The 27,500-nt window shown below is 39.5% G+C and overlaps 1 protein-coding gene across 1 annotated transcript in view; it reads left to right on the forward strand.

The window, feature by feature from the left end:
* Positions 1-27,500, forward strand: part of LOC123502970 (rootletin-like) — a 212,928-nt gene that overhangs the window by 26,967 nt on the left and 158,461 nt on the right. The window contains 7 exon segments of the mRNA XM_045252269.1: positions 5,943-6,189; positions 10,359-10,469; positions 11,159-11,254; positions 11,629-11,794; positions 11,797-11,827; positions 12,725-12,890; positions 13,813-13,821. Coding sequence (XP_045108204.1) covers positions 5,943-6,189; positions 10,359-10,469; positions 11,159-11,254; positions 11,629-11,794; positions 11,797-11,827; positions 12,725-12,890; positions 13,813-13,821 — 826 coding nt within the window.

Raw genomic sequence — 27,500 nt, forward strand, 5'->3', positions numbered from 1 at the left:
TAGTAGTAGTAGTAGTAGTAGTAGTAGTTCTAGTAGTAGTAGTAGTAGTAGTAGTAGTAGTAGTAGTAGTTGTAGTAGTAGTTGCTGCTGCTGCTAATGTTGTAATGGTAAAAGCATGATTAGTTTTAGCCACGGTGGCGTGTGGGTCGTGGCCAGTACCAATGCAATCAGGCGCAGCGCAAAACATGGCCTGGACATCATGACTGGTTCGCGTGGCCTCACCAGGAGTGCTCGCGGCTACCACCACCTATTTTTGTCCCAGTCCCGACCAGCAGCGTTATTGTCGTGGCCAGAGTAGAGAAAGAACCTGCTGGCATTTGCTTCCACACGCTTTATTTATTTAGCCTTATATTTTCTTTAGCGTAATAAGTGCCAAGTCCTTAGGGGGGTTAGGTTAAGGTTAGGTTAGATTGGGTTAGATTACATTCGTTAGGTTAAGTTACATTAGATTAAATTGCGTTAAAAAGTCTGGTTAAGTTTCGTTAGGTTGAATTACATTTGGTTAGACTGGATTAAGTTACATTAGGTTAGGTAATGATGGGTTACGTTAGGTTAGGTTGGGTTGGGTTACGTTACATTACGTTAGTTTAGGTTACGTTAGGCTGTGTTACGTTAGGTCCGGTTACATTCGATAAGGTTACGTTACTTTGAGTTAGGTACGTTAGGTTAGGTTACGTTAATTTGGGTTACGTTTGATCGGGTTGCTTTAGAGATATAAGGATGGATGGAAGGGTACTAGATAGAAGTGCTTGGCGGTAGCGTTGGTGGTATTGCCTCGGCCAGAGTACAGAAAACTGCCTGCATTCACTTCACCACCTCTTCGAATTCCCCTCAACGTACAAATCAATTACCGTTAGCCAAATTTTTTTCAGTTTAAAGACATGAAGGCCGGAGACAGCATTGTTAAGTCCCCGAATCATATTAAACACTAGTCAGTAACATGATAAATCACGAGCGAGGGAATGGGGACGAGATGAGTGAGTGGCGTCTGGCTGCGGGAAAGTACACGTTGAAGGATAAATGCTACATAAATTCTTAGCTTTACCTTCAAGTCATTAGTCACGCACAGGTGAAATATTGAAACACTGGTTATCGAAGAATGAAGGTGAGAAGAGACAAGTCGAAATACAAACAAAACTAGATAAATGCGTAAGAAAAACGAAATATAATATAATCAAAACGCATAGTTAGACTTAAAATGCAGGTAGCAGCAATGACAGTTTTCTGTGACAAAATGTAAACAGTAAAGGTGAAAACAAAAAATAATGGGTTTCGTATCAGGCAAAGTGAGAAAGAGTAACATGGTGCTGGGACTACATCGCCGTCCACACTTCTCCGTTACCTAACTAACCAAACAACAAAATGGAGAAACATAAACTAAGGAGTAACAAGAAAAGAGAGTGAGAGACGGGTTATAGGGAGAAGAGGAGAGGAGATAGAGTTCGTATACAATGAAGTCTGAAATAGCGATCGAAGAATGAAGATGAAAAGAGAGAAGTAGAATCCGGCAAGGAGGAAGTACACGTTGAAATAAGTACTATGTTTATCCTCCAACTTTATATCTACTTACATGCTATTAGTCACCAGGAAATACGAGAAACGTGTCACTAACTATCGAAGAATGGAGACGATAAGAAACAAATGGAATATGACTGGGAGAAAGAAAGTACGTTGAAATAAAAGTCCTATATTTAACCTCCAACTTTCCCTTTCCCTTCAAGATATTAGTCACGCACAGATGGAGTAGCGATCGAATACACCAATCTTTGAAATATCGTGTTAGTGGCGATAGAGGGAATAAAACACAAGCTACTCGTACATTAAAACAACGACAGTTAAAGAAAATCATGTTGAGTTTTAACATTAGTAGGTCCACGAAACTACACGACATCGACCAGTTGAAGAAAATCAGGATGGGTTTCAGCATTAGTGAAGTCTCTAAAACCACATAGAATTACATCAAATATATCAGAGCCTTAGAAATCACGCGTCGAGAGAAGGCGAGAGATGAAGAGTGAGTGGCATCTGGTAGTGAGAAAGTACACGTAGAAACACAAGTACTATATTTCCCTTCACCTTTCCTTAACCCTCCCCTTCAAGTCGTCAGTCACGCTCAGATCACACTGCGCCTTGGTATCAATTACACTACGGTGATTAACTTGTTCCTTCCAAGCCATTATGGTCTTATCAAGTCCACGCACCACCAACACCACTACCACTACCACCAGGCTTACATCCCCCCCGTCTCTCTCTCTCCTCCCGCAGCATTAAAGGAAGGCGGTGTGTGTTTATCGCCACCACCATCGCCATCCTCACCCTGTCAACACACGAATCGCGGTGAAAACAAAAGAAACGCGATTGATTCTCTACTGTTCCTTATTCATGTGGTATTTGGTCTATTTTTGTTTTTTTTTACTTTTATTTATTTTTCATTTTATTTATTCATTTTTTTATTTTGTATGAAGGGGACAGACAAGGGGACAAAAAAGTAAAGTATCAAACAAAAGAAATACTGATCATCTGCCGTCCTGTATTCAAATATACGTTAGTTTTTTTGTCTTTTGTCTTATTATTTGTTCATTTTCTTATTTTCTTCACTTTTTTTAAACAGAAAAAGGAAAAAGGGAAGATAAAGTGAAGTAGAAAAGAGAAACGCAACAAATATTCTAGTGTTCCTTGCTCAGATATGGGGTTAGTTTCTTCATTATTTTCAGTATTTTGCATGAAGGAGACAGACACAGAGGCAAAAATTAGATGAGTAAAGGTAAACAGGAAGGGAAACCCAGTCATTTGCCGCTTCAAAAAGAAAAAAAAGTTAATAAGCAAAGAATTTTAAGCGTGAAAGATTAAAGGGATTTGGTGAATTAATTATTGGGGTTTAGATTTTCAAGACGTCGTAGTATATTTTCTTATACACTTACGATATTTACGTATACTACCTTTAGCCTACGATTCTATATAAAGAAGTATTTTTTCTCGCTGCAGTGTTGTATTTCTTCCTGTCTTTAACCACTATTTTCCTGCTAACTGGTCTTGTGATCTTATTGACCACATCCCTCCCTTCCTTTCACGGCCCCTCCTCAATTCTTCCTTCTTTTTCTCACCCATGCTCTTTCCAACTTCCTAATGCAATAGTTAACCAGCATTCGCAATCTTTCACTTCCTTTTCCTGTAAATTCTCGTAAACTGTAGAACTCCCTGCCAGAATTTGTATTTCCTTCTACTTATGACCTGAATTAATTTAAGAGAAAGGTTTCAAGACGTCCCATTCTTTTGCATAACTCTCTCGGACCTGTTCGGGAACTGGCATCTAAGTGGGCTTTTTTTTACTTAATCGTTTTGATTGCCCTTGGCCATTTATCCCCTCTTACATAGAAAAGAATAAAGAAACTCAACTCCATGTCCGCTTCTGTATCTCCTCCTTTCTTGTGGCTTAACTGTTTCAAGAGGGAGGTTTCAAGACACTTATCCTACAATTTAGTTAATCCCTCTAGCCCACCACCCTTTTATTTCTTCCTTTAGGGACTGGTGTATTGAGTGAGACTTTTTACCTATCCTATTTTTTTTAACTATGGCCAGCATTAGTGGTGAATCATAATAGTATAAGATTAGTTAATAGTTCCTCGAAACTAGTTTGATAGTAGAGTAGTATACCTCTTCCCATAATCATACAGTACTCCTCCTCCTCCTCTTCCTCTTCCTCTTCCTCTTCCTCTTCCTCTTCCTCTTCCTCCTCCTCCTCCTCCTCCTCCTCCTCCTCCTCCTCCTCCTCCTCCTCCTCCTCCTCCTCCTCCTCCTCCTCCTCCTCCTCCTCCTCCTCCTCCTTGACTATATCATAAGAAATACGGAAGGAAGTAATAAAAAAGGATGATTACAGAAGGGGGGAAGAAAGGGTGGTGCTTTATTCTGGCTACACTCTGAAGGGTGACAGGTGATGGAAGAGAGAGCGAGAGGGGAAGGAAGTAAAGAAGGGGAGGAAAGGGAAAAAAAGGAAAAGGAAGAGACGGAAGTTGACAGGCGATAAGGGAATAGAGTAGAATAAGAGAGAGAGAGAGAGAGAGAGAGAGAGAGAGAGAGAGAGAGAGAGAGAGAGAGAGAGAGAGAGAGAGAGAGAGAGATACGGTAAAAAAATATGGAACTTTAAAAGGACGTGGGGAGGAGGAGGAGGAAAATAAGAAGAAGGAAAGAAAACTGCAGTGTACCATTCATTATCAAAGACTTCCTCCTCTTCCTCCTCTTCCTCCTCTTCCTCCTAAATATAACGCAGAAACAATACGCTTTTGGCTTCCTCCTCCTCCTCCTCCTCCTCCTCCTCCTCCTCCTCCTCCTCCTCCTCCTCCTCCTCCTCCTCCTCCTCCTCTTCCTCCTCCTCCGGAGGCGTGACTGTTAAATGGACGGGAAGCAAAACGAAAGGATTATATTTGTTGTTGAAAATAGCCAGATGAATTATTGATTGTGTGTGTTTATGTGTGTGTTTGTGTGTGTGTGTGTGTGTTTCACTGTTTGATCTGCTGCAGTCTCTGACGAGACAGCCAGACGTTACCCTACGGAGCGAGCTCAGAGCTCATTATTTCCGATCTTTGGATAGGTCTGAGACCAGGCACACACCACACACCGGGACAACAAGGTCACAACTCCTCGATTTACATCCCGTACCTACTCACCGCTAGGTGTGTGTGTGTGTGTGTGTGTGTGTGTGTGTGTGTGTGTGTGTGTGTTGCAGTTTGCACTGTCGTCACAACAATAACTGCTGCTACTACAACTACAGGAATCGCTACTTCTTCTTCTTCTTCTTCTTCTTCTTCTTCTTCTTCTTCTTCTTCTTCTTCTTAACCAGAACTCTCAATCATTCCTGCCTTTCACTGGTAAACTCTTGAACTCCCTACCTGCATCTGTATTTCAATCTTCCTACAACTTGACTTCTTTTCAGAGGGAGGTTTCAAGACCTTTTGGCTAATTCCTTCAAAATCTTTTAGGGAACCTACATTTTCAGTTTTTTTTTTTTTATATTTTGTTGCTCATGGCAGGTCTCCCTTTTGCGTAAAAAAACTACTACTACTACTACTACTACTACTACTACTACTACTACTACTACTACTACTACTACTACTACTACTACTACTACTACTACTACTACTTTTGTTGTTTTTATAGTTTTTTCTTACTTTTTTACATATATCTACCTATCCTTTCCCACACACACACACACACACACACACACACACACACACACACACACACACACACACACACACACACACACACACACACACACACACACACACACACACACACACACACACACACACACACACACACACATGTTTAATTAAAAAAAAATCAGATAAACAAACAGGCAAAGGGTATTTTTTTAATTTCTTCCTCTTAGCCAGTTGAAATATACAAGTAAACTGATAAACACACAGACACATTGACAGACAGAAATAAACAACTGTCTCCTGTTTTTTTTCCCTCTTTGACTAAATATAAAATACAGATAAATGTATATAGATAGACAGACAAATATCATAATACCCTTTCTTTATTTTCTTTAACATGTAAAAGAATGGTACAGTTAAACACAGACAGAGACAAAGAAACAGATACTCGTATTATTTCTTATTGTTCCAGTGACTAATTATGAGAAACAGGTAAACAAACATATATCCATTGCTTCATTCATTCATTCATTCATTCATCCATCCATCCATCTGTCCATCCATCCATCCATCCATCCATCCATCCATCCATCCATGTCCATCCATCCATCCATTCATTCATCTGTCCATCCATCCATCCATCCATCCATCCATCCATCCATTCATTCATCTCCATCCATCCATCCATCCATCCATCCATCCATCCGTCCATACATACATACATACATACATTCTCAGAACGATAACTACACAGTAAAATAACAAACATATCTTAACTTTCAGAGGTGCCGGGAGTTCAGTCAGCGGCCTCAAGACTGGCCTGACCCCAAGACCACCAGCAGGAGGAGGAGGAGGAGTAGGGGGAGGAGGAGGAGGAGGAGGAGGAGGAGCGGGAGGAGGAGAAGGCGGGCGTACATCTACTAGACGTGACTTGTTCCCCAGCAGCATCCCCAGCACGCCTCTCTCTGTGGGCCACCTGACGTCCTCCCCAGCGCCAATCATGGACGACCCGGAGATGTACAGACTGGAGGTGAGCTGATGGAGGGAGTGCTGGTGGTGGTGGTGGTGGTGGTGGTGGTACTAGTGTTGTGTATTACTTACGTCTTCTTTTCATACAGGGACTGATTGTTTCTCTCTGCTTTCATTACTTACTTATTTATCTTATTTTATCTTATTCTTATGCACCAAATGCCTGTTCTTGCATTACTACCATTATGACCTTGGCTGTTAAGGAGCCTAACCTCAATCACTCACTCGCTCATACACCAGTGGAATTCTATCAGTCATACTAACTCTTTTCTTTTTGTTAATTCATCTCTCCTTATGTGTTTAGTATGTCACGGACTCCAACCACACCGACGTTGCTTGTGTCTGTTGGGACGGATGGTGTGCAGGTCTGTTAGAAGCGAAGTGGGAAGAGGGGATCAGATAAAATAATTAGTTTGGGAACCACTTTTTTTTTCGTAAGGACAATTTTTTAAATGCCACAGAGATAAGCCAGATTTTCACTAGTATTTCCGTCATTACGGATACAAACTACTCATTAACCTACCACTGCAATCATGAAAACGCCATATGTCTATCTACGCCATATATCTATATATCTGTAATATCTCCAAAGGCTACAGACATGATTACCTGGATTTTCACGAATATTCTCCCCTTACAAATACAGAACACTCGTTAAACCAACTCTAGTCATGAAAACATCCTTCAACACCAGAGTCATTTCCTTCACAATCCTTTGAAGGGTTTGAGAATTCCCTTGTGTGATGAGCTGATGAGGCCAGACAGGAACCTTCACTGTTTTCCTCCACTCTTTGGCTTCCTCGGGCCAGACGCGAGAGTTAGAGGATCCATTAGAGTGGCTGGCCCCTGGTAAGGAAAGGCCTGGTGTGCTTCGGTGCGTGGTGACCCTAGCAATGTGTGCCTTGTGGGGATCTGCCCTTCCATCCTTCCTTCCTAACTAACCTGAAGAAATTGAAGGCAGTGTGTGTGTGTGTGTGTGTGTGTGTGTGTGTGTGTGTGTGTGTGTGTGTGTGTGTTCTTGTTTCCTCTCAATTGGCGGGTGTTGAGTTGTTTGCCTCCATCACGTCCATTTTTGCCTCTCGCGGGACGAGGCTAATGACGCGCCGATGATTGAGAGAGAGAGAGAGAGAGAGAGAGAGAGAGAGAGAGAGAGAGAGAGAGAGAGAGAGAGAGAGAGAATGACAAACTAAGAGACAAACAGACAACCACATAAAATAATAGATATAGGCTACAGACAAACATAATGACTGACAAATAGAGAGACAGACAAATAGACAGATAGAATGAGAGAGAGAGAGAGAGAGAGAGAGAGAGAGAGAGAGAGAGAGAGAGAGAGAGAGAGAGAGAGAGAGAGAGAGAGAGATAATAAGCGACACAGGTGGCAGATAGCAATCACACGTGGCAATAAGGGTCAAAATACCAACTGTACTCTATAACATTATCGCCTTTATGCATCTTTGATCTCTATCTTTGCCGTGGGGAGAGAGGGAGAGAGGGGGAGGGAAGTGGAAAGACTAAGGAAGAATAGTGAGAATTTTTAAACTTAGTATTTTTCATTTTGGTGTTTGTATGAATAGATTGCTAGTATTGAAAGTCGAAGGTTTAGAATATATAGTTTGGAATTGATATTACGTAATTAAGTTTGTCACGATACTGTTGCATTTAGTTATGAAGTGTTGCTGGAAAGTCGATGTATGTACGTGTATTGACAAACTCATTAACACACACACACACACACACACACACACACACACACACACACACACACACACACACACACCAGTACTGTACATGAAGTGGTGGAGTGCATGTGTGTTTCAATACTGACATGTACACATAATATAACCAAACATGTATATCTACGTACGTTTTTTCATGTATACCTACTAAAGAAAAGACTACTATGAAATTACGTCCGCAAATCCTGGTGACTTCATGTGTGTTTAATAATTCCATGGAGCATGTGTTCGTTTGCGTGTGTGTTCTTTTCAATGAGCGTATAAGTAAGATTTTGAAACACCTTCGCGCCGCATCTCCATTACGTTCAGAGATGTCTTATTGAAGCAGAAGGTGTTTTCACGGTTGTTTCTTTGGTTCCAGTGATAGATTAAGATTTTTACGCTGTTGATGAAAAAAAAAAAAACTCAAATATCAGGCTAATAATTTTGTGGCTTTTGAAAATAATAGTAATGAGAAAGAAGAACATTTTCATGTGTTTTTATTTTTGTTTTGTTTTTATAGTTACAGTGATAGATCAAGATTTTTTGTACGCTATAACCGGAGAAACTCGAAAATGTGGTTAATCATCTTTGTGGCCTTTGAAAACAGTCGTAGTGAGTGAGCAGAAAATTTCCATGTGTGTGTTTTAAGGTTCTAGTGAAAGTTCAAGATTTTCACTATTAACAGGAGGTACACTCGAGACTGTTGCTAACCAAAAATAATTACATGTGGCTTTTGAAAACAGTCATGGTGAGAGAGCAGAGCATTTCTATGTATATTCTTTTATGATTCTAGTGACAGATCAACAAGAAACCTTCGAGAATCCAATTAATCATGTCCGTGGGTATTGAGAACAGTCGCGGTGAGAGAACAAAGTGTTTCTCTATACAAGCCTAACTCTACTGTGCATTACATTCAAAGTTACGTACAGGAATCATGTCCGTGATCAACCCTGTGCATTTGTATGTAGGAGGCAGTGGGAGTAGTGGGGAGGAAGAGAGTGAAGGAGAGGAAGAATGGATGGAGGAAATAAGTATTGGCGAAGACAAAGAATGGGAGGATTCAGAAGAAGAGGGGAGTGGAGAGGAAGATTGGAAGGAGGAGGAAGGGAGTACTGGAGAAGAGAAAGAATGTATGGATGAAGAAGAGGAGGAGGAGGAAGAGAAGAAGAAGGGAAGTCAAGAAGAGGAGGAGGAGGAGGAGGAGGGGAGAAGAAAGGAAGTACAGAAGAAGAGAAGGAGAAAAGTACTGGAGAAAGGAACGAATGGGAAGATGAAGACGAAGAATTAGAGAATAAAAAAGATGGAAATATGAAGAAAGACGTGATAAGAATAGCAGAAGAGACATTGGCAATGATAGAGAAGATGAGCAAAAGTGACAGTGAGTGTGACAAATACAAGATAATGAGCAGTGACAATGAGTGGAGAAGAATGAGGAGGGTGAGGAGTGATGATGAGGCAGTGAAGAGTGAAAGGCAGGAAAGAAAGATGATGGAGAAGAGGGAGAACAGCAGGAATAAGAGAAGTGAAGAGGAAGTAATGTTTATGTTCAAACCAAGACAGGTGAGGAATGTTTAATTAAAGTTTGAATGGAATAGTTTCGTTGTTAGATTAATGAAGTGATGCAGTGTTGATAGACATTTGAAACATTGTAATATTCTTTTTAGTCGCCATACAAATGTGCTACAGTCATGTTATGTGTTGGAGGAAGCCTGTTCTTTGTAAAAGGAAAACAGTTTCATGCAAAAAAGTGAATAAAAAATGCAAATAGATAGAATGAATAAGTAGATATAAATGAACACACTTGTATATACACTTTAAAGAAATCAATGCAGGAATGATGGAAATAACTACAGCCTTCTAATTTCCAGAGGCTACCTGTTCATTTCTTGGCAAAATATGACACTTTTTTTTATCATGATGTACACAATGAGGGGCTTAACTACTGAGTATATTCTAGTCATCATCATTCTATATATGAACTTTTTTTCTTGTCTAACTATATCATCTTTGAATCCTTTACTTCTATTCATGTCCTGATTACCAACTCTATAAGGACTTTGTTGTATTTCTTATATGCTGAGTTACATATGTTGTCTTGTTCTAGGAGATATTCAATAATTTACTGTCTATAAGAATAAAACTTGTTATATCCACTCTGCGAGCCGAAGATCTCAAACAGATCCCTTCTTCATGTGCATTTCCTCATTTCTCACCCTGTGTCTTGTTCTAACAGATATTTACTGATTATTTATAGTATGTGTCACCCTTATTATGTCCTTTCATCTATTTGAAGACCTCAGGCATATCATCTTTCTAATCTGCATGTTTTTACTATCTTACAATTACTGATTACCCTTGTTGCATCCCTTCTATCACTTCAAGACCTCAGACAGATTCCCTCTCAGCCTGAATATCCCTGCTGCCTTGTTTACATTGTGTCTTGTTGCAGGAGGAGACAAGGTACCTTCAGACAGAGGTGCGTCGCCTGGAGGACATGCTTGCTTCCTCCCGAGCTGAGCAAGACACTGTGTCTGTCCGGTACAATGCCCTGTCCGACCACGTACGTCAAGACTCATTTCCGTCCTTTGCTCTTTTGCTTGTGTTCTTTCAAGTATTTTCCTTCCTCCCTTCAGTGTTTTGGTTTTATTGTAATCCATTCATTAAGTCATGTATTGTTATCAGGTCTTCCCTTTCTGTCTTTTTACCGAATAGTTTTTACTTAATTGTAATTTTGATTATATTTGAATGCACACTCAACTTTGTCTGGCAGAGCATTCTGTTGTGTGATTGTTCTGTAAGGAAAACAGTTTTCTTCACTTTTCTGTACAAATTCTTACTGTGTCCTTTAAGTGGTGATTGTTTTAGCACCACAAAATCTGTGACATCAATCATAAGATGGCAAGACTTTATTCTCAAATCAAGAAAGAAAAGGAAAATGGTCATCTTTTAATGCAGTAAAACACATGTAATCAATGCCTTTTTACCATACACAATGCAGAGCAAAGTGTTTACCATTACCTAATGTATCAGTAAAGTCACAAAAAAATTAAATTTGATATTCACTCAAGTGTTGAGTTAATCACAAGCCAAATTAGTCATTGTAAGTAAAGCAAAGAAATTAATTGTATATGTTTTTGTTTGTATAGTGTATTAGTCAAAAGTGAAATATTATATGCCAATTTTCCCACTGAAGTAAGTCTCTACCTACCAATCCACTACCCAGCTCCTCACAGGTCCTCCTCTCCCCAGGTTGCGGACGAGTGGCAGGAGTACCAGAAGAGACTCGAGTATTTCAATGAGGTGCACCGCAAGCAGACCACACTCATAGACCGGCTGGCCAACAAGGTGAGGCTCAAGGCAGACTCAAATACTACTTGTCTTGCCTTATCATACCACCACATTGCTACATCACTGCATCACCACATCACACTATCACCACACCTTCACCATTGGTGCACTATATTGTTTTCTCTCCCTTGATTGTTTTGCTGTGGAGATTATCAAGCTTTTCACTGTTGTTATTTTTTCTATTGAATGAACAGAGGATTCTTTTTATTGCCATTTCTGACCAAGGCAATAAAAAAAGGGTAATAAAAAGATAATGTAAAGATGCCAGTCCCTAAAAATAAAGTAAAAAAGATGATCTAAAATTATGAGGAGATAAATTTTGAATAATAATGGTGAGTTTGCAATGTTAAGTCACAAATGTCCTCCTGTAGGTGCGGGAGTACAGGGGAAGGTGCCGTGAGCTGGAGATGCGCTCCACAGAGACCACCCGACTGAGGGAGACCACAGAGCGGGACCTGGAGACGCTGAACATGGCCCTGAGCACTGCCGAGGAGAGACTTAGGGCGTCTGAGGCTCAGCACACCTTTGACCTGGAGACAGCCTGGTCAAGCTGGAGGATGAGCAGACCAGGTCAGTGCAAGGGAATGTACTAATTGCAGACAATAAAAATAGTCGATCTGTAAGTCCTTCCCTTTGATCTTTATGCTGTATTTAACACTAGCATTAATCAGTGAGGAGTGACAACTGGCAGTGAGGTGAGAGGATGGTGCTGGAGTGTGAGGGAGACAGACCTGATGGTAGGGAAGGATTAGAGCATGGAAACACTGCCTTACATGGAGACCTGTACTTTGATACTCTACTGCAGTGTTTCTCAACCAGGGGTCTGTGGAACCATTCAGGGCTGCAGAAACCTATCAAGGGCCTGCGGGATAGAGAAATGAACATATGACAGTTATGACACATATGTAGGCCTTTATCTTTAATGGTTTTCTTTCTTTTTTCTTCTTTCTACCTGTCTCTTAGGAAAATATGTTATTAGACCATCTATGTCAAAACAAGAAGTACTGCCAGACAAACAGTGTGCTGAGCTAAACCTGAGCTACATACAAATATTAAATGACTATATCCTATCTAATCCAGTACCAAGGGGTCCCCTGAATAGATAAGTGGATGTAAGAGGTCCACAAAGCTTGAAAGGTTGAGAAATCCTGCTCTACTGTAAAACCCTCAGGAATGTGAAAGTGCTGAATAAGTATAAATTCTAGATCGTTGAGATGTGTTTATGCAAAATATTAAAAAGTGTTATTATGTTTATCACAATGCAACATATTTACCGATAACTGAAAGGAACAAACAGCCATCAACAAGCCAGTATATTTTTTAGATGAAATTTTCAGATATAGATACACAGATACTCAAATTTGTTATGGTAAAGGAAGAAACACCAGCAATTGCAATAAGCCCCTTTGATAATTAGAGATCACTGTATAGCTATGTGTACCGAGACAACTGACCTCCTCTCCTCAGGTGTGAGGCATACGAGAGCCAGGTGTCCAGCATGCAGGAGCAGGTAGGACGGCTGGAGACAACGGTGGCCGGCCTGAAGGATGAGAGGGACAAGGCTCAGACTGCTCTCAAGCGCTTGACGGATGAAGTCAAGGCTAAGGAGGAGCAGTGGGCCTCCGAGTCACAGGTGAGCCAACCACTGCCTACCTTGACCTCACTTTTTGTTATTGCTCTTCTCAGGTGTGCTTCTTCTCTGTTCCCTTCTCACACCTATTATTTCTCTTCTTAAATGTAGTTACTTGTCTCTACTCTTTCTCTATGTGTATTATTTATCTTCTCATGTGTATTACTTGTCTCTCATTCTCCTGTCCTTAACTTACTCCTTGTCCTCTTCTTCTTCCGCCTTCACCTTCTTCACACGTGCTATTTCTCTTCACAGGTGTGTTATTTGCCTTTCTTACCATTCTTCTTCCTCACTCTTCCTAACTTGCCTTTACAAACTTGATGTCAGTCATATAGACATTATCTTTGACATCAGTTTAGTCATATAATCAGTCGATACATGAGGCATAAATAGGTAAAATATGTGAATCATTCTTAAATCTTATATTACCAGCACTTCTATATTATGTGTGGTTTAGAAGACAGATGTATGTAATGTATTGAAATAGAAAACTATATGGTGTAGGTTATATCAAAGTAGATGAAATATATGAATCATTCTCAAAACTTTCATCACTTGCACTTGTATATATTGTATAAAAAAAAAAAAAAAAAAAAAAAAATATCTCTCTCTCTCTCTCTCTCTCTCTCTATATATATATATATATATATATATATATATATATATATATATATATATATATATATATATATATATATATATATATATATATATATATATATGTATAGTATAAGAGGCAGGTAGCTAGAGTATATGTATGGTGATGAGAAACTATAATTATATAATCCCTAGAAACCATATATGATAATTAAAAACTATACATATATGGGATAAGGGATAGATGAAATATATCAAACTAGAATCTCCCTTTACCTCCACTTCCTCATATCTTACCGAGTGTGTTCTGCCCTCACTGCCTCACCAGATAGCTCAGGTAAAGACACTCAACATTCTTAGCCTTGCCTTAAAGTGTTAGTGCTATTCTGCCTGCCTGGCTAGAGAGGCCTTTATTCAGAAATACTGCTATCTCACCATAACTATTTTCAAAGGCCATAGAGATGATTAGCTGAGTTCTCAAGAGTGTTTTTCTAATTGATAATGTGGAAGTCTTGTTAATCTGTCACTAGAACCATAAGAAAAGCCTTACAAACCTATGTCACTTCAACTAGAGCCTTTTGAAAGTAGTGGAGGTGCAGTGCAGAGGTGTTTCAGAGTATGGCCCATGTGGTGACAGTGCTGGTGCAGTGGTCGCCTCAGGACTCACATACATGCCAACACTGACTGGATGATGCTCCTATTCTGATTAGCCTTGCAGTCATATTTTGTAAAATGTGCGGAAAACTGACCTAGTGTTCCGGCCAGTACCCTTATTGATGTATAAGGTTGCAGATTATTGGATAGGAATATTAAGTAATTTTGACAGACATTTTAAAACAAGATGAGAATGTATAGTTAAATGTGCTGTAGTCTAACTTTGTATTCCAGGTTGTTCATTTGTAAGGTGTTTGATTACTTGTATTTGGATAATTTTTATCTTACAAAAAAAGTTTTGGCTTTACATGATCAGTTTCCTACAAAATTCAGAACAAAATAAGAATAAAGAATTGTAGTAAGTAGTAATTTTTTCACACTTATATTCATTATATCCAACGCTCCAGTAACCGTAACTCCTCTGATCTAATGGCAATCGTGTAAAAGCTGAGAACTAGTACTGTCACCAGCTTAGAGGACTCAGGACAGCAAAAAAAAAATAGATAAATAAAATAGATAAATAAATAAAAAGATAGAAATTAAAAGTGAGTAAGAAAGGTTCCATGAATGTAGACCAGTCAGTAAGCAGGAGCAGTAATCACTCATAAATGTACAGAACTCACAACTAGAGAAGAACATTAGACAGAGTGGAAGTTAGTGTACAGACCAATCAGTAAGAAGGAGCATCTCCCAGAAGCAGTGTTACCATGTCTGAGTGTCTTGGTGGCAAGACTGCAGTGCTGGAGTCTGAAGTTATTGTTACAGTGAGTAGATCTGAGCTTCCTCTCAGGACAGGAGGCTGAGAGTCTTGACTGAATGGCATGTGATTAGTGTTTTATATCTTATTTGATCAATATGCCTCTGCTTTGTTAGTGAAGGAAGCATGAATTGACAAACTGATGCCCTGCAGATTCATTATTGCTGCAGTATGAATTGGGAAATGGTCTTTTATGAATAATTTTGATGATTATTTTCATAATTACTTTTCCACATGTTTCTGTCTTGTTAGTGAGGAAGGCAGATATTTAGTTATCAAGCATGAATTAATAGATTGCAGCCCAAAGAAGAGAAATTATTAAAGGTATCTTTACTTATAGATAGTTTTGATGATTACTTTGCTTATTAGTTTATGAGTGTGCTGTTGCTTTGATAGGAAAGGAAGAGCTGTTTAGTAAGAAGTGTGCATAGATGACAGACTACAGCATAGAGGGAATTATAAAAGCTGTTTTCTTATAATTAGTATTTAGTCATTTTAGGAGATATGCTTTTTAATATTCTTTATTATAGTTTGTTCAGAATAACTTGGTAATCCTTTTGACTGCACTCTTTGGGAACTGGCACCTTTTGTGAACTTTTTTCCTGTCTTTTGTTGCCCTTGGGCAGAACTGCTCTTACATAGAAAAAATTATGTATATAAAAATAAAGAAAAAGACTTAAAACTTATATCCATGAAAGCAACATTGTCTTTGTGAATCCCTGTCACCATTTGGAAAACAGGGATAGTGTACAAGAGTGGATAGCTCATCAGTCTTTTGTTGCTCTTGATTATAACTGCCCATGTAAAAAACAACTTAATTCTTGTATTCATTAAAACGGTGTCTCTTTGAATCCTCTTCACCTCTTAGAGAAGAGGGACACTGTACAAGGATGGGCAGGTCCTCAGCCCAGCACATTCCTGGAGTAAAAAACTGAGGGAAGAACAGTGGGCTGCTGTGGTACAGTGGGACTGCACATGCTGTGGAGGCTGCAGGGTCCTCAAGCACATAGATTTGAATCCAGGCCATGGTCTGAGGTTATGAAGGACACCCACTTGGGGTAAAAGATCCCATATGCCAAACCCAGTCCTCTGTCAGGAGGCATTGTCTTAGCCCTAGTACTACTATAGGGAAACTGGACGTAAAAACTAGCAAAAAAGAATACTTCAGACAACATATGCTACACTGAAGAAATTAACCAACGTGTTGCAGCAGAAGCAACCACCAGTTGTCATTAACACAGCCACAGCACAAATCCCTCTTATGTAGGCATGTTGTCAGCAAATAATTGATGAAAGAAAAGACACATACTTCCTTGTAATTTAGTGACTCAAGCCAGGAAGTGATGACGGGGCAATGAGTGGATGAGGAACCAAGTTATTCTGAACAAGCTATGCTCCAGTAAGGCTTTGTCTAGACTAGATGCTGCTTAGTGACTGATGCCAAGTGGAGTCTTTTTAGTTGGAAAAAGCTGCAATGGGACACAGCCATCTTCTACCCCTTAGATTTTGCTTCCAGATAAGGTTGCTGTTACTCTTGTACATTTGGATTTTTTAAAGTATTGATAGTTCTTTTTGCTCTTTTTTTTATTATGAATATGTCATGGTAAGTCCAGTTTCTTTGTCTATTGATGCTAGAATTTATCCTTGTCACAGCTGTCTTCTGCTAATTCCTGATAATATTTGATGATACTTTTTTCTATATGACATTCTTGATGATATTAATACCACATTATACATCTATCTTTGCCTTCAACATCTCACTGTATCAATTTTTCATGCATTTTAATACCAAAAATGTTAATAGTGTCAGTTGTCTTCTGCTGCATAACCTTTGATTTGAGATAAGATTCATGTTGCTGTTTTTATCTGTGTGACATTCTGGATGATGCCTCTGTGTACTTTTATCTTTTTCCTGAACATCTAACAGTAAGTCAATTAATGTTCTTACGTGATGATGTCTCAGTGTTGGCTTGGTGTGAGGAGTTGCAGTGTTCTTTCTCACAATACCATAATTATTTTTTTCTTTTTTTTATTCAATCTTGGACATGTTACATTAAGTTTGATATTTTGCGTCTTGACACCTAAAATTTCACTTTGTCTGCAAGCATTCTTGTTGTGGGTTTGATGTGAGGGCTCACAATGTTGTGTTTAGTAATACCACAAAATACTTATATTTCTATTTTGAACACTTTGCGGTTAGTTGATTCTTCTCCCTGACTTAATACCACAAAATCTTAATTGAGTTTTTTTATGCATTGAATCTCTTAGTGAGCTTGCTGCGTATGTTCATAGTGTTGTTCATCATAATACAATACTTTTCTGTTTTGAATGTAGAAATTTGGTAAGTTATCACTAGAACCGCAACAAACACCTTTAAAAACCCATGCAACTAACCATCTAGAACCTCGTTTGAATGTAGTGGTGTGGTTTTGTAAAGTTTATAATCATGGTCCGTACTCTTGCCAATAGAACCGCAAAAAACATCCTTAGAACACCATGCAACGAACTATCCGGAACATCTCTTGAATGTAGTGGAGATGTGGCTTTATAGAGTGTATAATCATGGTCCTTACTCGTGCCACTTCTCCATGTATCAGTGTTCGAAGTGTTCTGTAATGTTTTGTCTTCTGGCTTTCTCTCTACGTGTTTCATCTTGGTCTTGGTTTTGGTCTCGGTTTTGGCGCGTCAAGAAGACCTCTGTCACGTGCCAATCCTCCCATTGTGTGCTTGCCTTGCCTTCCTGCAGCACGACATCAGTGCATTAGCCGCGACTCTCTTCATTATCTAATTGTTATTTGTTGTCGCCGCGCCTCTGCCGGTGACCTCACACACACACACACACACACACACACACACACACACACACACACACACACACACACACAGAGAGAGAGAGAGAGAGAGAGAGAGAGAGAGAGAGAGAGAGAGAGAGAGAGAGAGAGATGCGTGATTCGGTTGAAATAAATACGACAAAAACCAGGCCACACACACACACACACACACACACACACACACACACACACACACACACACACACACACACACAGAGAGAGAGAGAGAGAGAGAGAGAGAGAGAGAGAGAGAGAGAGAGAGAGAGAGAGAATGAATATAGGCCTAAACAATTACAAAGCTGAAAATATTGAAATATAAAGCAATAAATACTTAATCTGATAAAGTGACCCATAAAAGAAAAAAAAACGAAAAAAGAATAGGGAAAGCTTACATTGTTGATAGAGAACGTAAAGATAAGAGGAAAATGAAAAAGAAGAGAGAGGAAGGGGAGAAAAGGACGAATAAAAAGAAAGAAAGAAAAGTAGAACACGACAAAGAACAGGAAGAGAACGTAAAGGAGAAGATAAAAGATGAAGAAGGAAGAGGAGAAAGAGGAGGAGGAGGAATAAGAATAACAAGAAAGATGTACAAGAGAAGAAATAAGAAAAGGAAAGAGAACGAAGAAGACAAAAAGAAGCCGGAAAAGAAGTACCTACGTATTTGAAAAAGAGAAATAGGACGAGGAGGAAGAAGTCGAAGAAAAGAAAAAAAAAAAAGAAGAGGTGGAAGATACACCAGTAGGAGAAGAAAGCCGAGAAAGAAGAACATGAGGAGGTGGAAGAGAAACTAGCAGGAGAAAAAAGAGGACGAGGATAAAGAAGATGATGATGAGGAGAAAGAAGAATAAGAAGAGGAGGAGGAGGAGGAGGAGGAGGAGGAGGAGGAGGAGGAGGAGGAGGAGGAGGAGGAGGAGGAGGAGGAGGAAGAAGAAGAAGAAGAAGAAGAAGAAGAAGAAGAAGAAGAAGAAGAGAAGTTAGCGTGTGGAGAAGAGGTCGCCACAGAAACAAAACTTCCATTGAGGCGTGATGGAAAATATTTAGATGCAATTATTGGATTACTTCTCCTTAGTGTGTGTGTGTGTGTGTGTGTGTGTGTGTGTGTGTTGGGGAGGGGAGCGCATGGAGAGAAGCTTTGGGTGGTGGGTGGGACATACACACACACACACACACACACACACACACACACACACACACACACACACACACACACACACACAGAGAGAGAGAGAGAGAGAGAGAGAGAGAGAGAGAGAGAGAGAGAGAGAGAGAGAGAGAGAGAGAGAGAGAGAGAGAGAGAGAGAGAGAGATATGTATAGGACCGAGATTTAGTTAGGTTAATGAAAAGAAAAAAACAAAAGACCTCATCATTCATAGAGTTAGGATATGAATAAATTAATGTAAAAAGATATTGGCCAGTTTAGTTTCTTAATCGTGTTGCTTTTGTTGTTGCCTTTTCACACTAACTAAAAAGTTGCTGTGATGCGGGAGAGGAGGCGTCGTGCACCACGTCAATGAGACCCTTACCTTAGCAGTTCCCGCCACTCCAGCCTGATGATGTCCTTAAGGCTTGGAGGGAGTACCTGTCTGCGCTGGTACACACGCAGAGTAACCTAGCTTCATCACACAATTATTTAGTACTTGTATTGATTTGGGTACATGACACTTTTTGTAACCAATGGTTGCTACGTAAAAGGGTGATCAAGAAAAAATAGTCAATCACGAAAAAATGATCTCAGGAACCACGCGGCGCGGCCACTGGTGAACTGATGATGATGACCATCAAAGCGATGCCGCGGAAGTGACAGCCGTTTGTGCTCTTCATTCAGAAGATAACGCTAAAAGTGACCTAGAAAGTTTTGGGTACACCAGTTTTAGCTGCAGACTTTGATACACCACTGTTAACCAGTCTATTGTTAGTTTGTGAGAAACATGAACGAACGGCTAAGTGTAAACAAGCAGTCTGGGTAAGGTGGCAGGGTGGCGATGAGTGCCAAGTGGCTCGTGTGCGAGCTCCAAATTGAAATAATGATAAAGACCGCGGTGGTGTGGCGGGAAAAATACGTTTGCCGGCCACTGTCAGTTTTTGTGGTTAGTACAGAAAAAAAAAAACTGCACAGCGATCATTGACCACTAAGTGAGCCGTGCGTGGGCAGTCGAATTACTTTCATGAGATAAAATGAAGCACTTTAGATGAACGTTTATTATTTTTAATCTATGTATTCGTATCGTACTATTTTCTGGTAATATAACCCACAATGTAGGTATATAATTTTTGAATAAATAAGAATATAGCCGTACACAATGAAGTAGAGGGGGAAGGAAGCTCTGGGTGAATATTTTGGGAGGAGTTGAAAAATTATCGTGATTCCCTGCCAGGACTGAGCAATTTCTCCTTTCACCCGCAGCCAATCTTTTCACTAAACTCTATCCCAATCTGCTGATGGCCTCCCTGATATCTTACAGGCAGACAGACTGATAAACACGAATGAAATCATTATACCTTCGTTAATTTCGCATGCAAAAGGTGACAAAATATTAAAAATAGACAAAAAAAAAAATGAAAAAAACCCATGCTTTCATTAATTTCATGTGCAAAGATAGTGAAAGATATTGGGAATAGAGACAAACGGACAGAACGAATGAAAACGTATTCGTGTACAGGTAATGAAAAGCGTTGTGAATACACAGACAGACAAACAGACAGACAAGTAAACGTGAATGAAAACACATCATGCCTTTGTTAATTTCGTACGCAAACGTAGAGAGTGAAGAATCTTGCTGACAGATTGACCGACAAAAAAACACGACTGAAAGCAAACAGTTTCGTTATTTTCGCTTGCAAAGACAATAAAACGCACGAAGAAACGGACAGAGAGACATGCAAATAAACACCAAGTGAAATATTACACCTCCACTAATTTTATGGACATGATTAGTGAAACGTCTTTACCAACAGACAGGGAGTCAAACAGGCAGACATGCGGGAGAATATATATATATATATATATATATATATATATATATATATATATATATATATATATATATATATATATATATATATATATATATATATATACCTTCGTTTATTTCTTGTGCAAAATTACTGATGGACCTTACGAACAAACTAAGACAAACATGAATAATAATGTACTGTCTTCATTGATTTTCGGTGCAACTTACAGACAAGCACACAGACAAAGAAGAATTAAAGTATATACTCGTACTTTCGTTAATTTCTCGTATGAAAATGAGACCTTTTATTTCATGCGCAAATAAGTAAACAGACAGACAGACAGATAGACAAACAGACAGATGGACAGACAGACAGATGGACAGAAAGACAGATGGACAGACAGACAGACAGACGGATAAATACCAGTGAAGGGATACGCTTGTCAGTCTCATAAGCGAAAATAAACACGTGAAATACAAACATGAACATCAAAACAACTCAATTCTTCTACAAATGCAAGAGTAAGTTAACTGGAGGAATGAAACACACACACACACACACACACACACACACACACACACACACACACACACACACACACACACACACACACACACACACACACACACACACACACACACACACACACACACAAAAAAAAAAAAACTCTCTCTCTCTCTCTCTCTCTCTCTCTCTCTCTCTCTCTCTCTCTCTCTCTCTCTCTCTCTCTCTCTCTCTCTCTTGTGTGTTTGGCCACTGCCTCTCCTCTCTCTAATCTCACGTGTCATAATGCAATGCAGTGAGTGAAATGTGAGAGGCGTCTTGAAATGTGTTATACCGTAGCATGAGAGAGAGAGAGAGAGAGAGAGAGAGAGAGAGAGAGAGAGAGAGAGAGAGAGAGAGAGAGAGAGAGAGAGAGAGAGAGCAGTTTTCTTCGTGACTAAGGCGTGATGGAGGTAACGATGGAAGGAAGGAAGGGAAGAGAGAAGAGGAGGAGGAGGAATGGATGGAGGGAGAGAGAGAGAGAGGGAGTGGGATGTGAGGGGAGGATGGCGTGACTGAGAGCTTGGAGGCGTGAGGCAACCGCAGGAGAGAGAGAGAGAGAGAGAGAGAGAGAGAGAGAGAGAGAGAGAGAGAGAGAGAGTAAGAAGACCATTATCGTGTTAACTTTCAAATCTTCAGCATTATGATATCACGTGCCATACTAAACAGGTACACACACACAAGTAACCACAGCATGAGATAACAAGTGTAATTCAGCCCTTCGCTGCCTTATGCAACAATTCACAATGCTAGAAACAATGTACTGGATCTTTATGGACATTACATGAAAGAAGGTAATGAAAAGATAATAGATTGGTGATTTCTGGCTTTTACAGTGTTTGGAAGTGGAAATAGAAGCGGAAAAAAAATGCATAGTGGTTAATGTGCCAAATATCAATGGAAGTGTTTTTTATGTAATAAGAATAGCAGATGTAATAATTAAGATGTGCCAAATACGAGTTGGAGAGTTATAAGATGTAATAAGAACAGTAGGTGTAATAAAAGTAGCTAGATGGACTTAGTAGAAACAGGTGGCGTAGCTAAGCAGATGTTCTATAGACAGCCAAATAGACGCTGCAACACAAGTGAATAAAAAAAAAAAAAAGAAATTGTGATATAGTTAAAGTGAGATGCTGAAAGGAGTAACTTTTGTGATGGGAGAAAGTAACAATGATAGTAATGGTAACAAAATTCTAGTGGTGTAAAACATTGTTGTAATAATAATGAAATAATGGTCGGTAAAGTAATAATGGTTGTAATGAGTGCAAAATTTAGTATGTGGAAATAAATGTGGTAGTAATGCTAACAAAATTTTGGTGAGGTAAAATAATAGTGGTTTTGATAATAACGAAATTGTGATGGAGTAAAGTAAAAAGTAGTGGTAGTAATAGTAATGAAATTATGATAGAGTAAGAGAAAAATATACTCTTTACAAACTATCAAGAGGTATTTAGATACAATATACACTTGTGACTCTGAAGGCAGTGCAGGATATGGAAACACTACATATTAACTAAACAGATGGGTAAGTAAGTTCGGAAGACATACTAATGGTCACTGCAAACTACCACTGCTACATAAATACTCCCAATACACACTCTTTATTCTCCAGACCCGTAATGCAAAAAGACTTCACCAGGACAGATAATGAAAACACGGCGGCGAAGGTAGAACAGGTGATAATTAGAGGCAGGTACCCGGATGTTGCTGATACCGGAAGTGGTGGTGGTGGTGATGGTGATGGTGGTGCCGGTGGAGTGGTGGTGGTGGTGGTGGTGGTGGTGGTGGTGGTGGTGGTCTTGCCTTAACACGGAGATAAACACGACCTTGATGACCGAGTTAATTTGTGAAATTTTAAAGTTAATCGTTGTAATTACTTGTGAGAGACAAGATGTTGGCCGCCAGAGAGAGAGAGAGAGAGAGAGAGAGAGAGAGAGAGAGAGAGAGAGAGAGAGAGAGAGAGAGAGAGACGGGTAGACAGATAAGCACACAGACAGACAGAAAACAGATAGACGGACAGGCAGGTAGATTCACAGGCAAACAGACCGGCAGATAGACAGATAGAGGTAGACATGCGGACTAAGACACAAACGGACAGAAAGACAAACATTCTAACGTTATGTATTTACTGAAAAGTTTGAAAAGAATAATAATATGGAATAAGTAAGAAAATAAACTGATAAATTATTAACAAAGAACGATAATGAAAACGTAAGAAAATAAATGAAACACAAAAAGAAAAATATAAGAGAATTCAATGAAGGAAGTGAAAGAAGAAGGAAGACTTAAACGGCAGACGAAACATTCTGGTAACAACAAAAAGTAAATAAATGAATAAATTAATAAATAAACATAAGAGAATACCAAACAAAAGTAACAAAAGAACAAACAGACTACCACCACCGCCACCATTACTACTGCTACTACTGCTACTACTGCTACTACTACTGCTGCTGCTGCTGCTGCTGCTGCTACTGCTGCTGCTACTGCTGCTGCTGCTGCTGCTGCTGCTGCTGCTGCTGCTGCTGCTGCTGCTGCTGCTGCTGCTGCTGCTGCTGCTGCTGCTGCTGCTGCTGCTGCTGCTACTACTACTACTACTGCTGATAATTATATTACTACTGATAATAATAGTAATAATAATAATAATAATAATAATAATAATAATAATAATAATAATAATAATAATAATCGTAATAATAATAGACCTCCTGTGGAAAAAGGAAAAGTTTACCCTCAATAACAAATAAGAGGATGAAGAAAACGAAAGAAGAGAAGATGAAGAAGAGAAGGAAGGCTAGAAAGATCAAGTTGAAGAAGTAATAGAAAAGAAGAGGAGGAGAAGGAGGAGGAGGGAGAGAAGGAAGCTGCAATAGATTAAATAGAAGAAGAGAGAGGAGGAGGAGGAGGAGGAGGAGGAGGAGGAGGAGGAGGAGGAGGAGGAGGAGGAGGAGGTGGTGGTGGTGGTGGTGGTGGTGGTGGTGGTGGTGGTGATGGAGGTGGAGGAGGAGAAACAAGGGAAAGTCGAGAAAGGATGATGATGAAGAGGAGAAGAAAAAAAAGTAGAAAAGGAGGAAGAGGGGGAGGCGGAGGAGAAAGAGCAAGAGGAAGGAGAAAGGAAAAGATAAATCATTGTACTTATTTAACCATCAATTACTATAATACGGGATGAAGGGAGAGAGAGAGAGAGAGAGAGAGAGAGAGAGAGAGAGAGAGAGAGAGAGAGAGAGAGTATGAAATCAAGAAAAAAGATCAAGAAAGTATAAAATATGATGGATGAGAGAGAGAGAGAGAGAGAGAGAGAGAGAGAGAGAGAGAGAGAGAGAGAGAGAGAGAGAAAGAGATGAAATCGAGAAAAAGATAAAGGATGATGGATGAGAGGAGAGAGAGAGAGAGAGAGAGAGAGAGAGCAGGTCAATAGCAAGGGCAGGAGTCTTGCATGTTCAGCCTTCATATCTTGACCGTGATTACAGACGCAGGGCTCCTGGTGCAGCTCTCTCTCTCTCTCTCTCTCTCTCTCTCTCTCTCTCTACTTTCTCTTTTTTTTCTTGTTTTTCTCTCTTTCTCTCTCTCTCTCTCTCTCTCTCTCTCTCTCTCTCTCTCTCTCTCTCTCTCTCTCTCTCTCTCTCTCTCTCTCTCTCTCTCTCTCTCTCTCTCTCTCTCTCTCTCTCTCTCTCTCTCTCTCTCTCTCTCTCTCTCTCTCTCTCTCTCTCTCTCTCTCTCTCTCTCTCTCTCTCTCTCTCTCTCTCTCTCTCTCTCTCTCTCTCTCTCTCTCTCTCTCTCTCTCTCTCTCTCTCTCTCTCTCTCTCTTCTCTCTCTCTCTCTCTCTCTCTCTCTCTCTCTCTCTCTCTCTCTCTCTCTCTCTCTCTCTCTCTCTCTCTCTCTCTCTCTCTCTCTCTCTCTCTCTCTCTCTCTCTAATCTTTCATGTATTACTCTGCCTCAGTATTTCACAGATTTCAGACTATTTTTCTTTATTTGCCTATTTTCTTTATTGTCTTCCTTGAATTTTGTCCGTGTGTGTTTGTGTTGGTGTTTGGTTTGTGTTTGCGTCAGTTTGCATTTTTTTCTATATCTTCGCTGTTTATTTATATTCTTATTGTTTGGTTTAGTTAACTTTATTTCATTCTTACGTATTTTCAGTTTTTTTTTTATATTTATTTGTTACTGATGACATGTTTTTATTTATGACATTCCTTTTTTTTATTTGCTTTTTTTCTTTTATCTTTTTTTCCTTTAGGTTTTGATTTTATTCAGCTGGTGTCGTTTCTCTTTTCTATTCTTATTTTGTGTAGAGTTGACGTTCTGTTTTTATTTTCTCTTCTTTAGTTTCGTTAATTTTGCCTTATTTTTTTTTTTGTAGTTCATTTCGTGTGTCTGTATGTTCTATTTTTCCGTTCAGTCTTCGCCCTTTCATTGAGACGTGAGTTTGTAGCGTTTAGTGTGTCGTTGGAACTTTACAATGTTCTCCTTGTACTCATACCCACAGAGGGGAAGGTTATTAGCATTTCCTTCCTCTCTACTTAGTGCCTGATGAGTTTTATTTTTTTTATTTTATCAATTTTACGGGATGCTCTGTGTTTTGTTTACATTTTGTTCTTGTGGTAAATTCGATATGTTTCCCCTTTTATTCATGGGATGTTAGTGTTTTTATTTATCTCTTTCTTTTCTTCAGTTTAGTCTCTCTCTCTCTCTCTCTCTCTCTCTCTCTCTCTCTCTCTCTCTCTCTCTCTCTCTCTCTCTCTCTGGTGTCTTTTTATATCTTAACCGTCTGTTTAGATTAGTTAAGTAGACATTCTTTTGTTTTTATATTCACTTTCCCTTTCATTCCTTCTCACTAATTATATTGATATTTTTCCTTTCTGCTATTCTTTTTTTTTTTTTTTATCTTTCATATGTTTATTCTTTGGGTATTAGGGAAATGGGACAAGAAAAAAAAAACCATTGGAAGAAAAATACGTTCATAATACAATACTTCCCCTTTCTAATTTTTTTTTTCGTATAATTTTTCTGTGTATTGAATTCTTCGTTAATTTTTATCAGGTAGATAGTCTGAGGAAAATAAAATCATGTAATATTTCTCCTTTTTTCTTCTTTTTCCATCTTTTTTTTGTTTATTTTATTAAACTATTTTTTTTTATCAAGGATGTTGTGGAAGGGAAAAAAAAGTGCTTCATATAATATTTTTCGTGTCTTTTCTTTTTTGTATCCTTTTCTATATATTTATTTTTATCAGAGTTGTAATGGAAAAATCGTATAATATTTTTTTTTCTATTCTGTCCCGTATATTTTTTCCATTTATTTATTTTTTGTCAGGGAGACGGTCTAGCTTTTAAGAATAGATATAAAAATTGAAAAGAAAAGAAAGGTCACTCATGATGTCATTTAAAAAAAAAAAATGGTCCGAGAATCTAGCCAGAGAGAGAGAGAGAGAGAGAGAGAGAGAGAGAGAGAGAGAGAGAGAGAGAGAGAGAGAGAGAGAGAGCAATTTATTTTTTGTACCTATTGTTATCTTTCCATTGGGTTTGAATTACTATTGTCTCATTCGTTCTTATGTTTGTTTTTATGCATGATGATTAGTTAAGCATTCTTCTCTGTCAGTTAAGCTTTTTTTTTCCTCTGTTCACTTATTGCTCTCTCTCTCTCTCTCTCTCTCTCTCTCTCTCTCTCTCTCTCTCTCTCTCTCTCTCTCTCTCTCTCAGCTCACCAATCCTCTGACTTCATTTATCACACCATACCATTTAGTTTTAGGGCACTGCGGGCGTCTCTCTACACACACACACACACACACACACACACACACACACACACACACACACACACACACACACACACACACACACACACACACACACACACACACACACACACACACACACACACACAGAGGGAGGCGTGAGGATATGATGCCCCCAATAAACACACAACAACGCCCCCTCATTCCTTTCTCTATTTCAAACCACCCTTTGTCTCCCTCTGCCCTCCATACTATCATCTAGCCCCATGTACCCTCCCTCCCCCCTCCCATCATTCGTGCGCTCCCTGACGCACGCACCTGGGCAGGGAGACAGGGGCAGGATGCAGGGGAACGGTGGGACAGGGGGATGGGCGGTACATGGCCACATCTCTACTCCGGGACATCCTCAGTAAGGCACCGAGGGACCATCTCGCTATTTGGGTAGTCACGCGAGTCACCACCACCACCACCACCACCATTACCACTGCCATCACTACCACCACTACTACCACCACACATCAGGGCGGGGCTCAGTAGGACACG

This window comes from Portunus trituberculatus, chromosome 13 (genome assembly GCF_017591435.1).
Source record: "Portunus trituberculatus isolate SZX2019 chromosome 13, ASM1759143v1, whole genome shotgun sequence".
NCBI lineage: Eukaryota > Metazoa > Arthropoda > Malacostraca > Decapoda > Portunidae > Portunus > Portunus trituberculatus.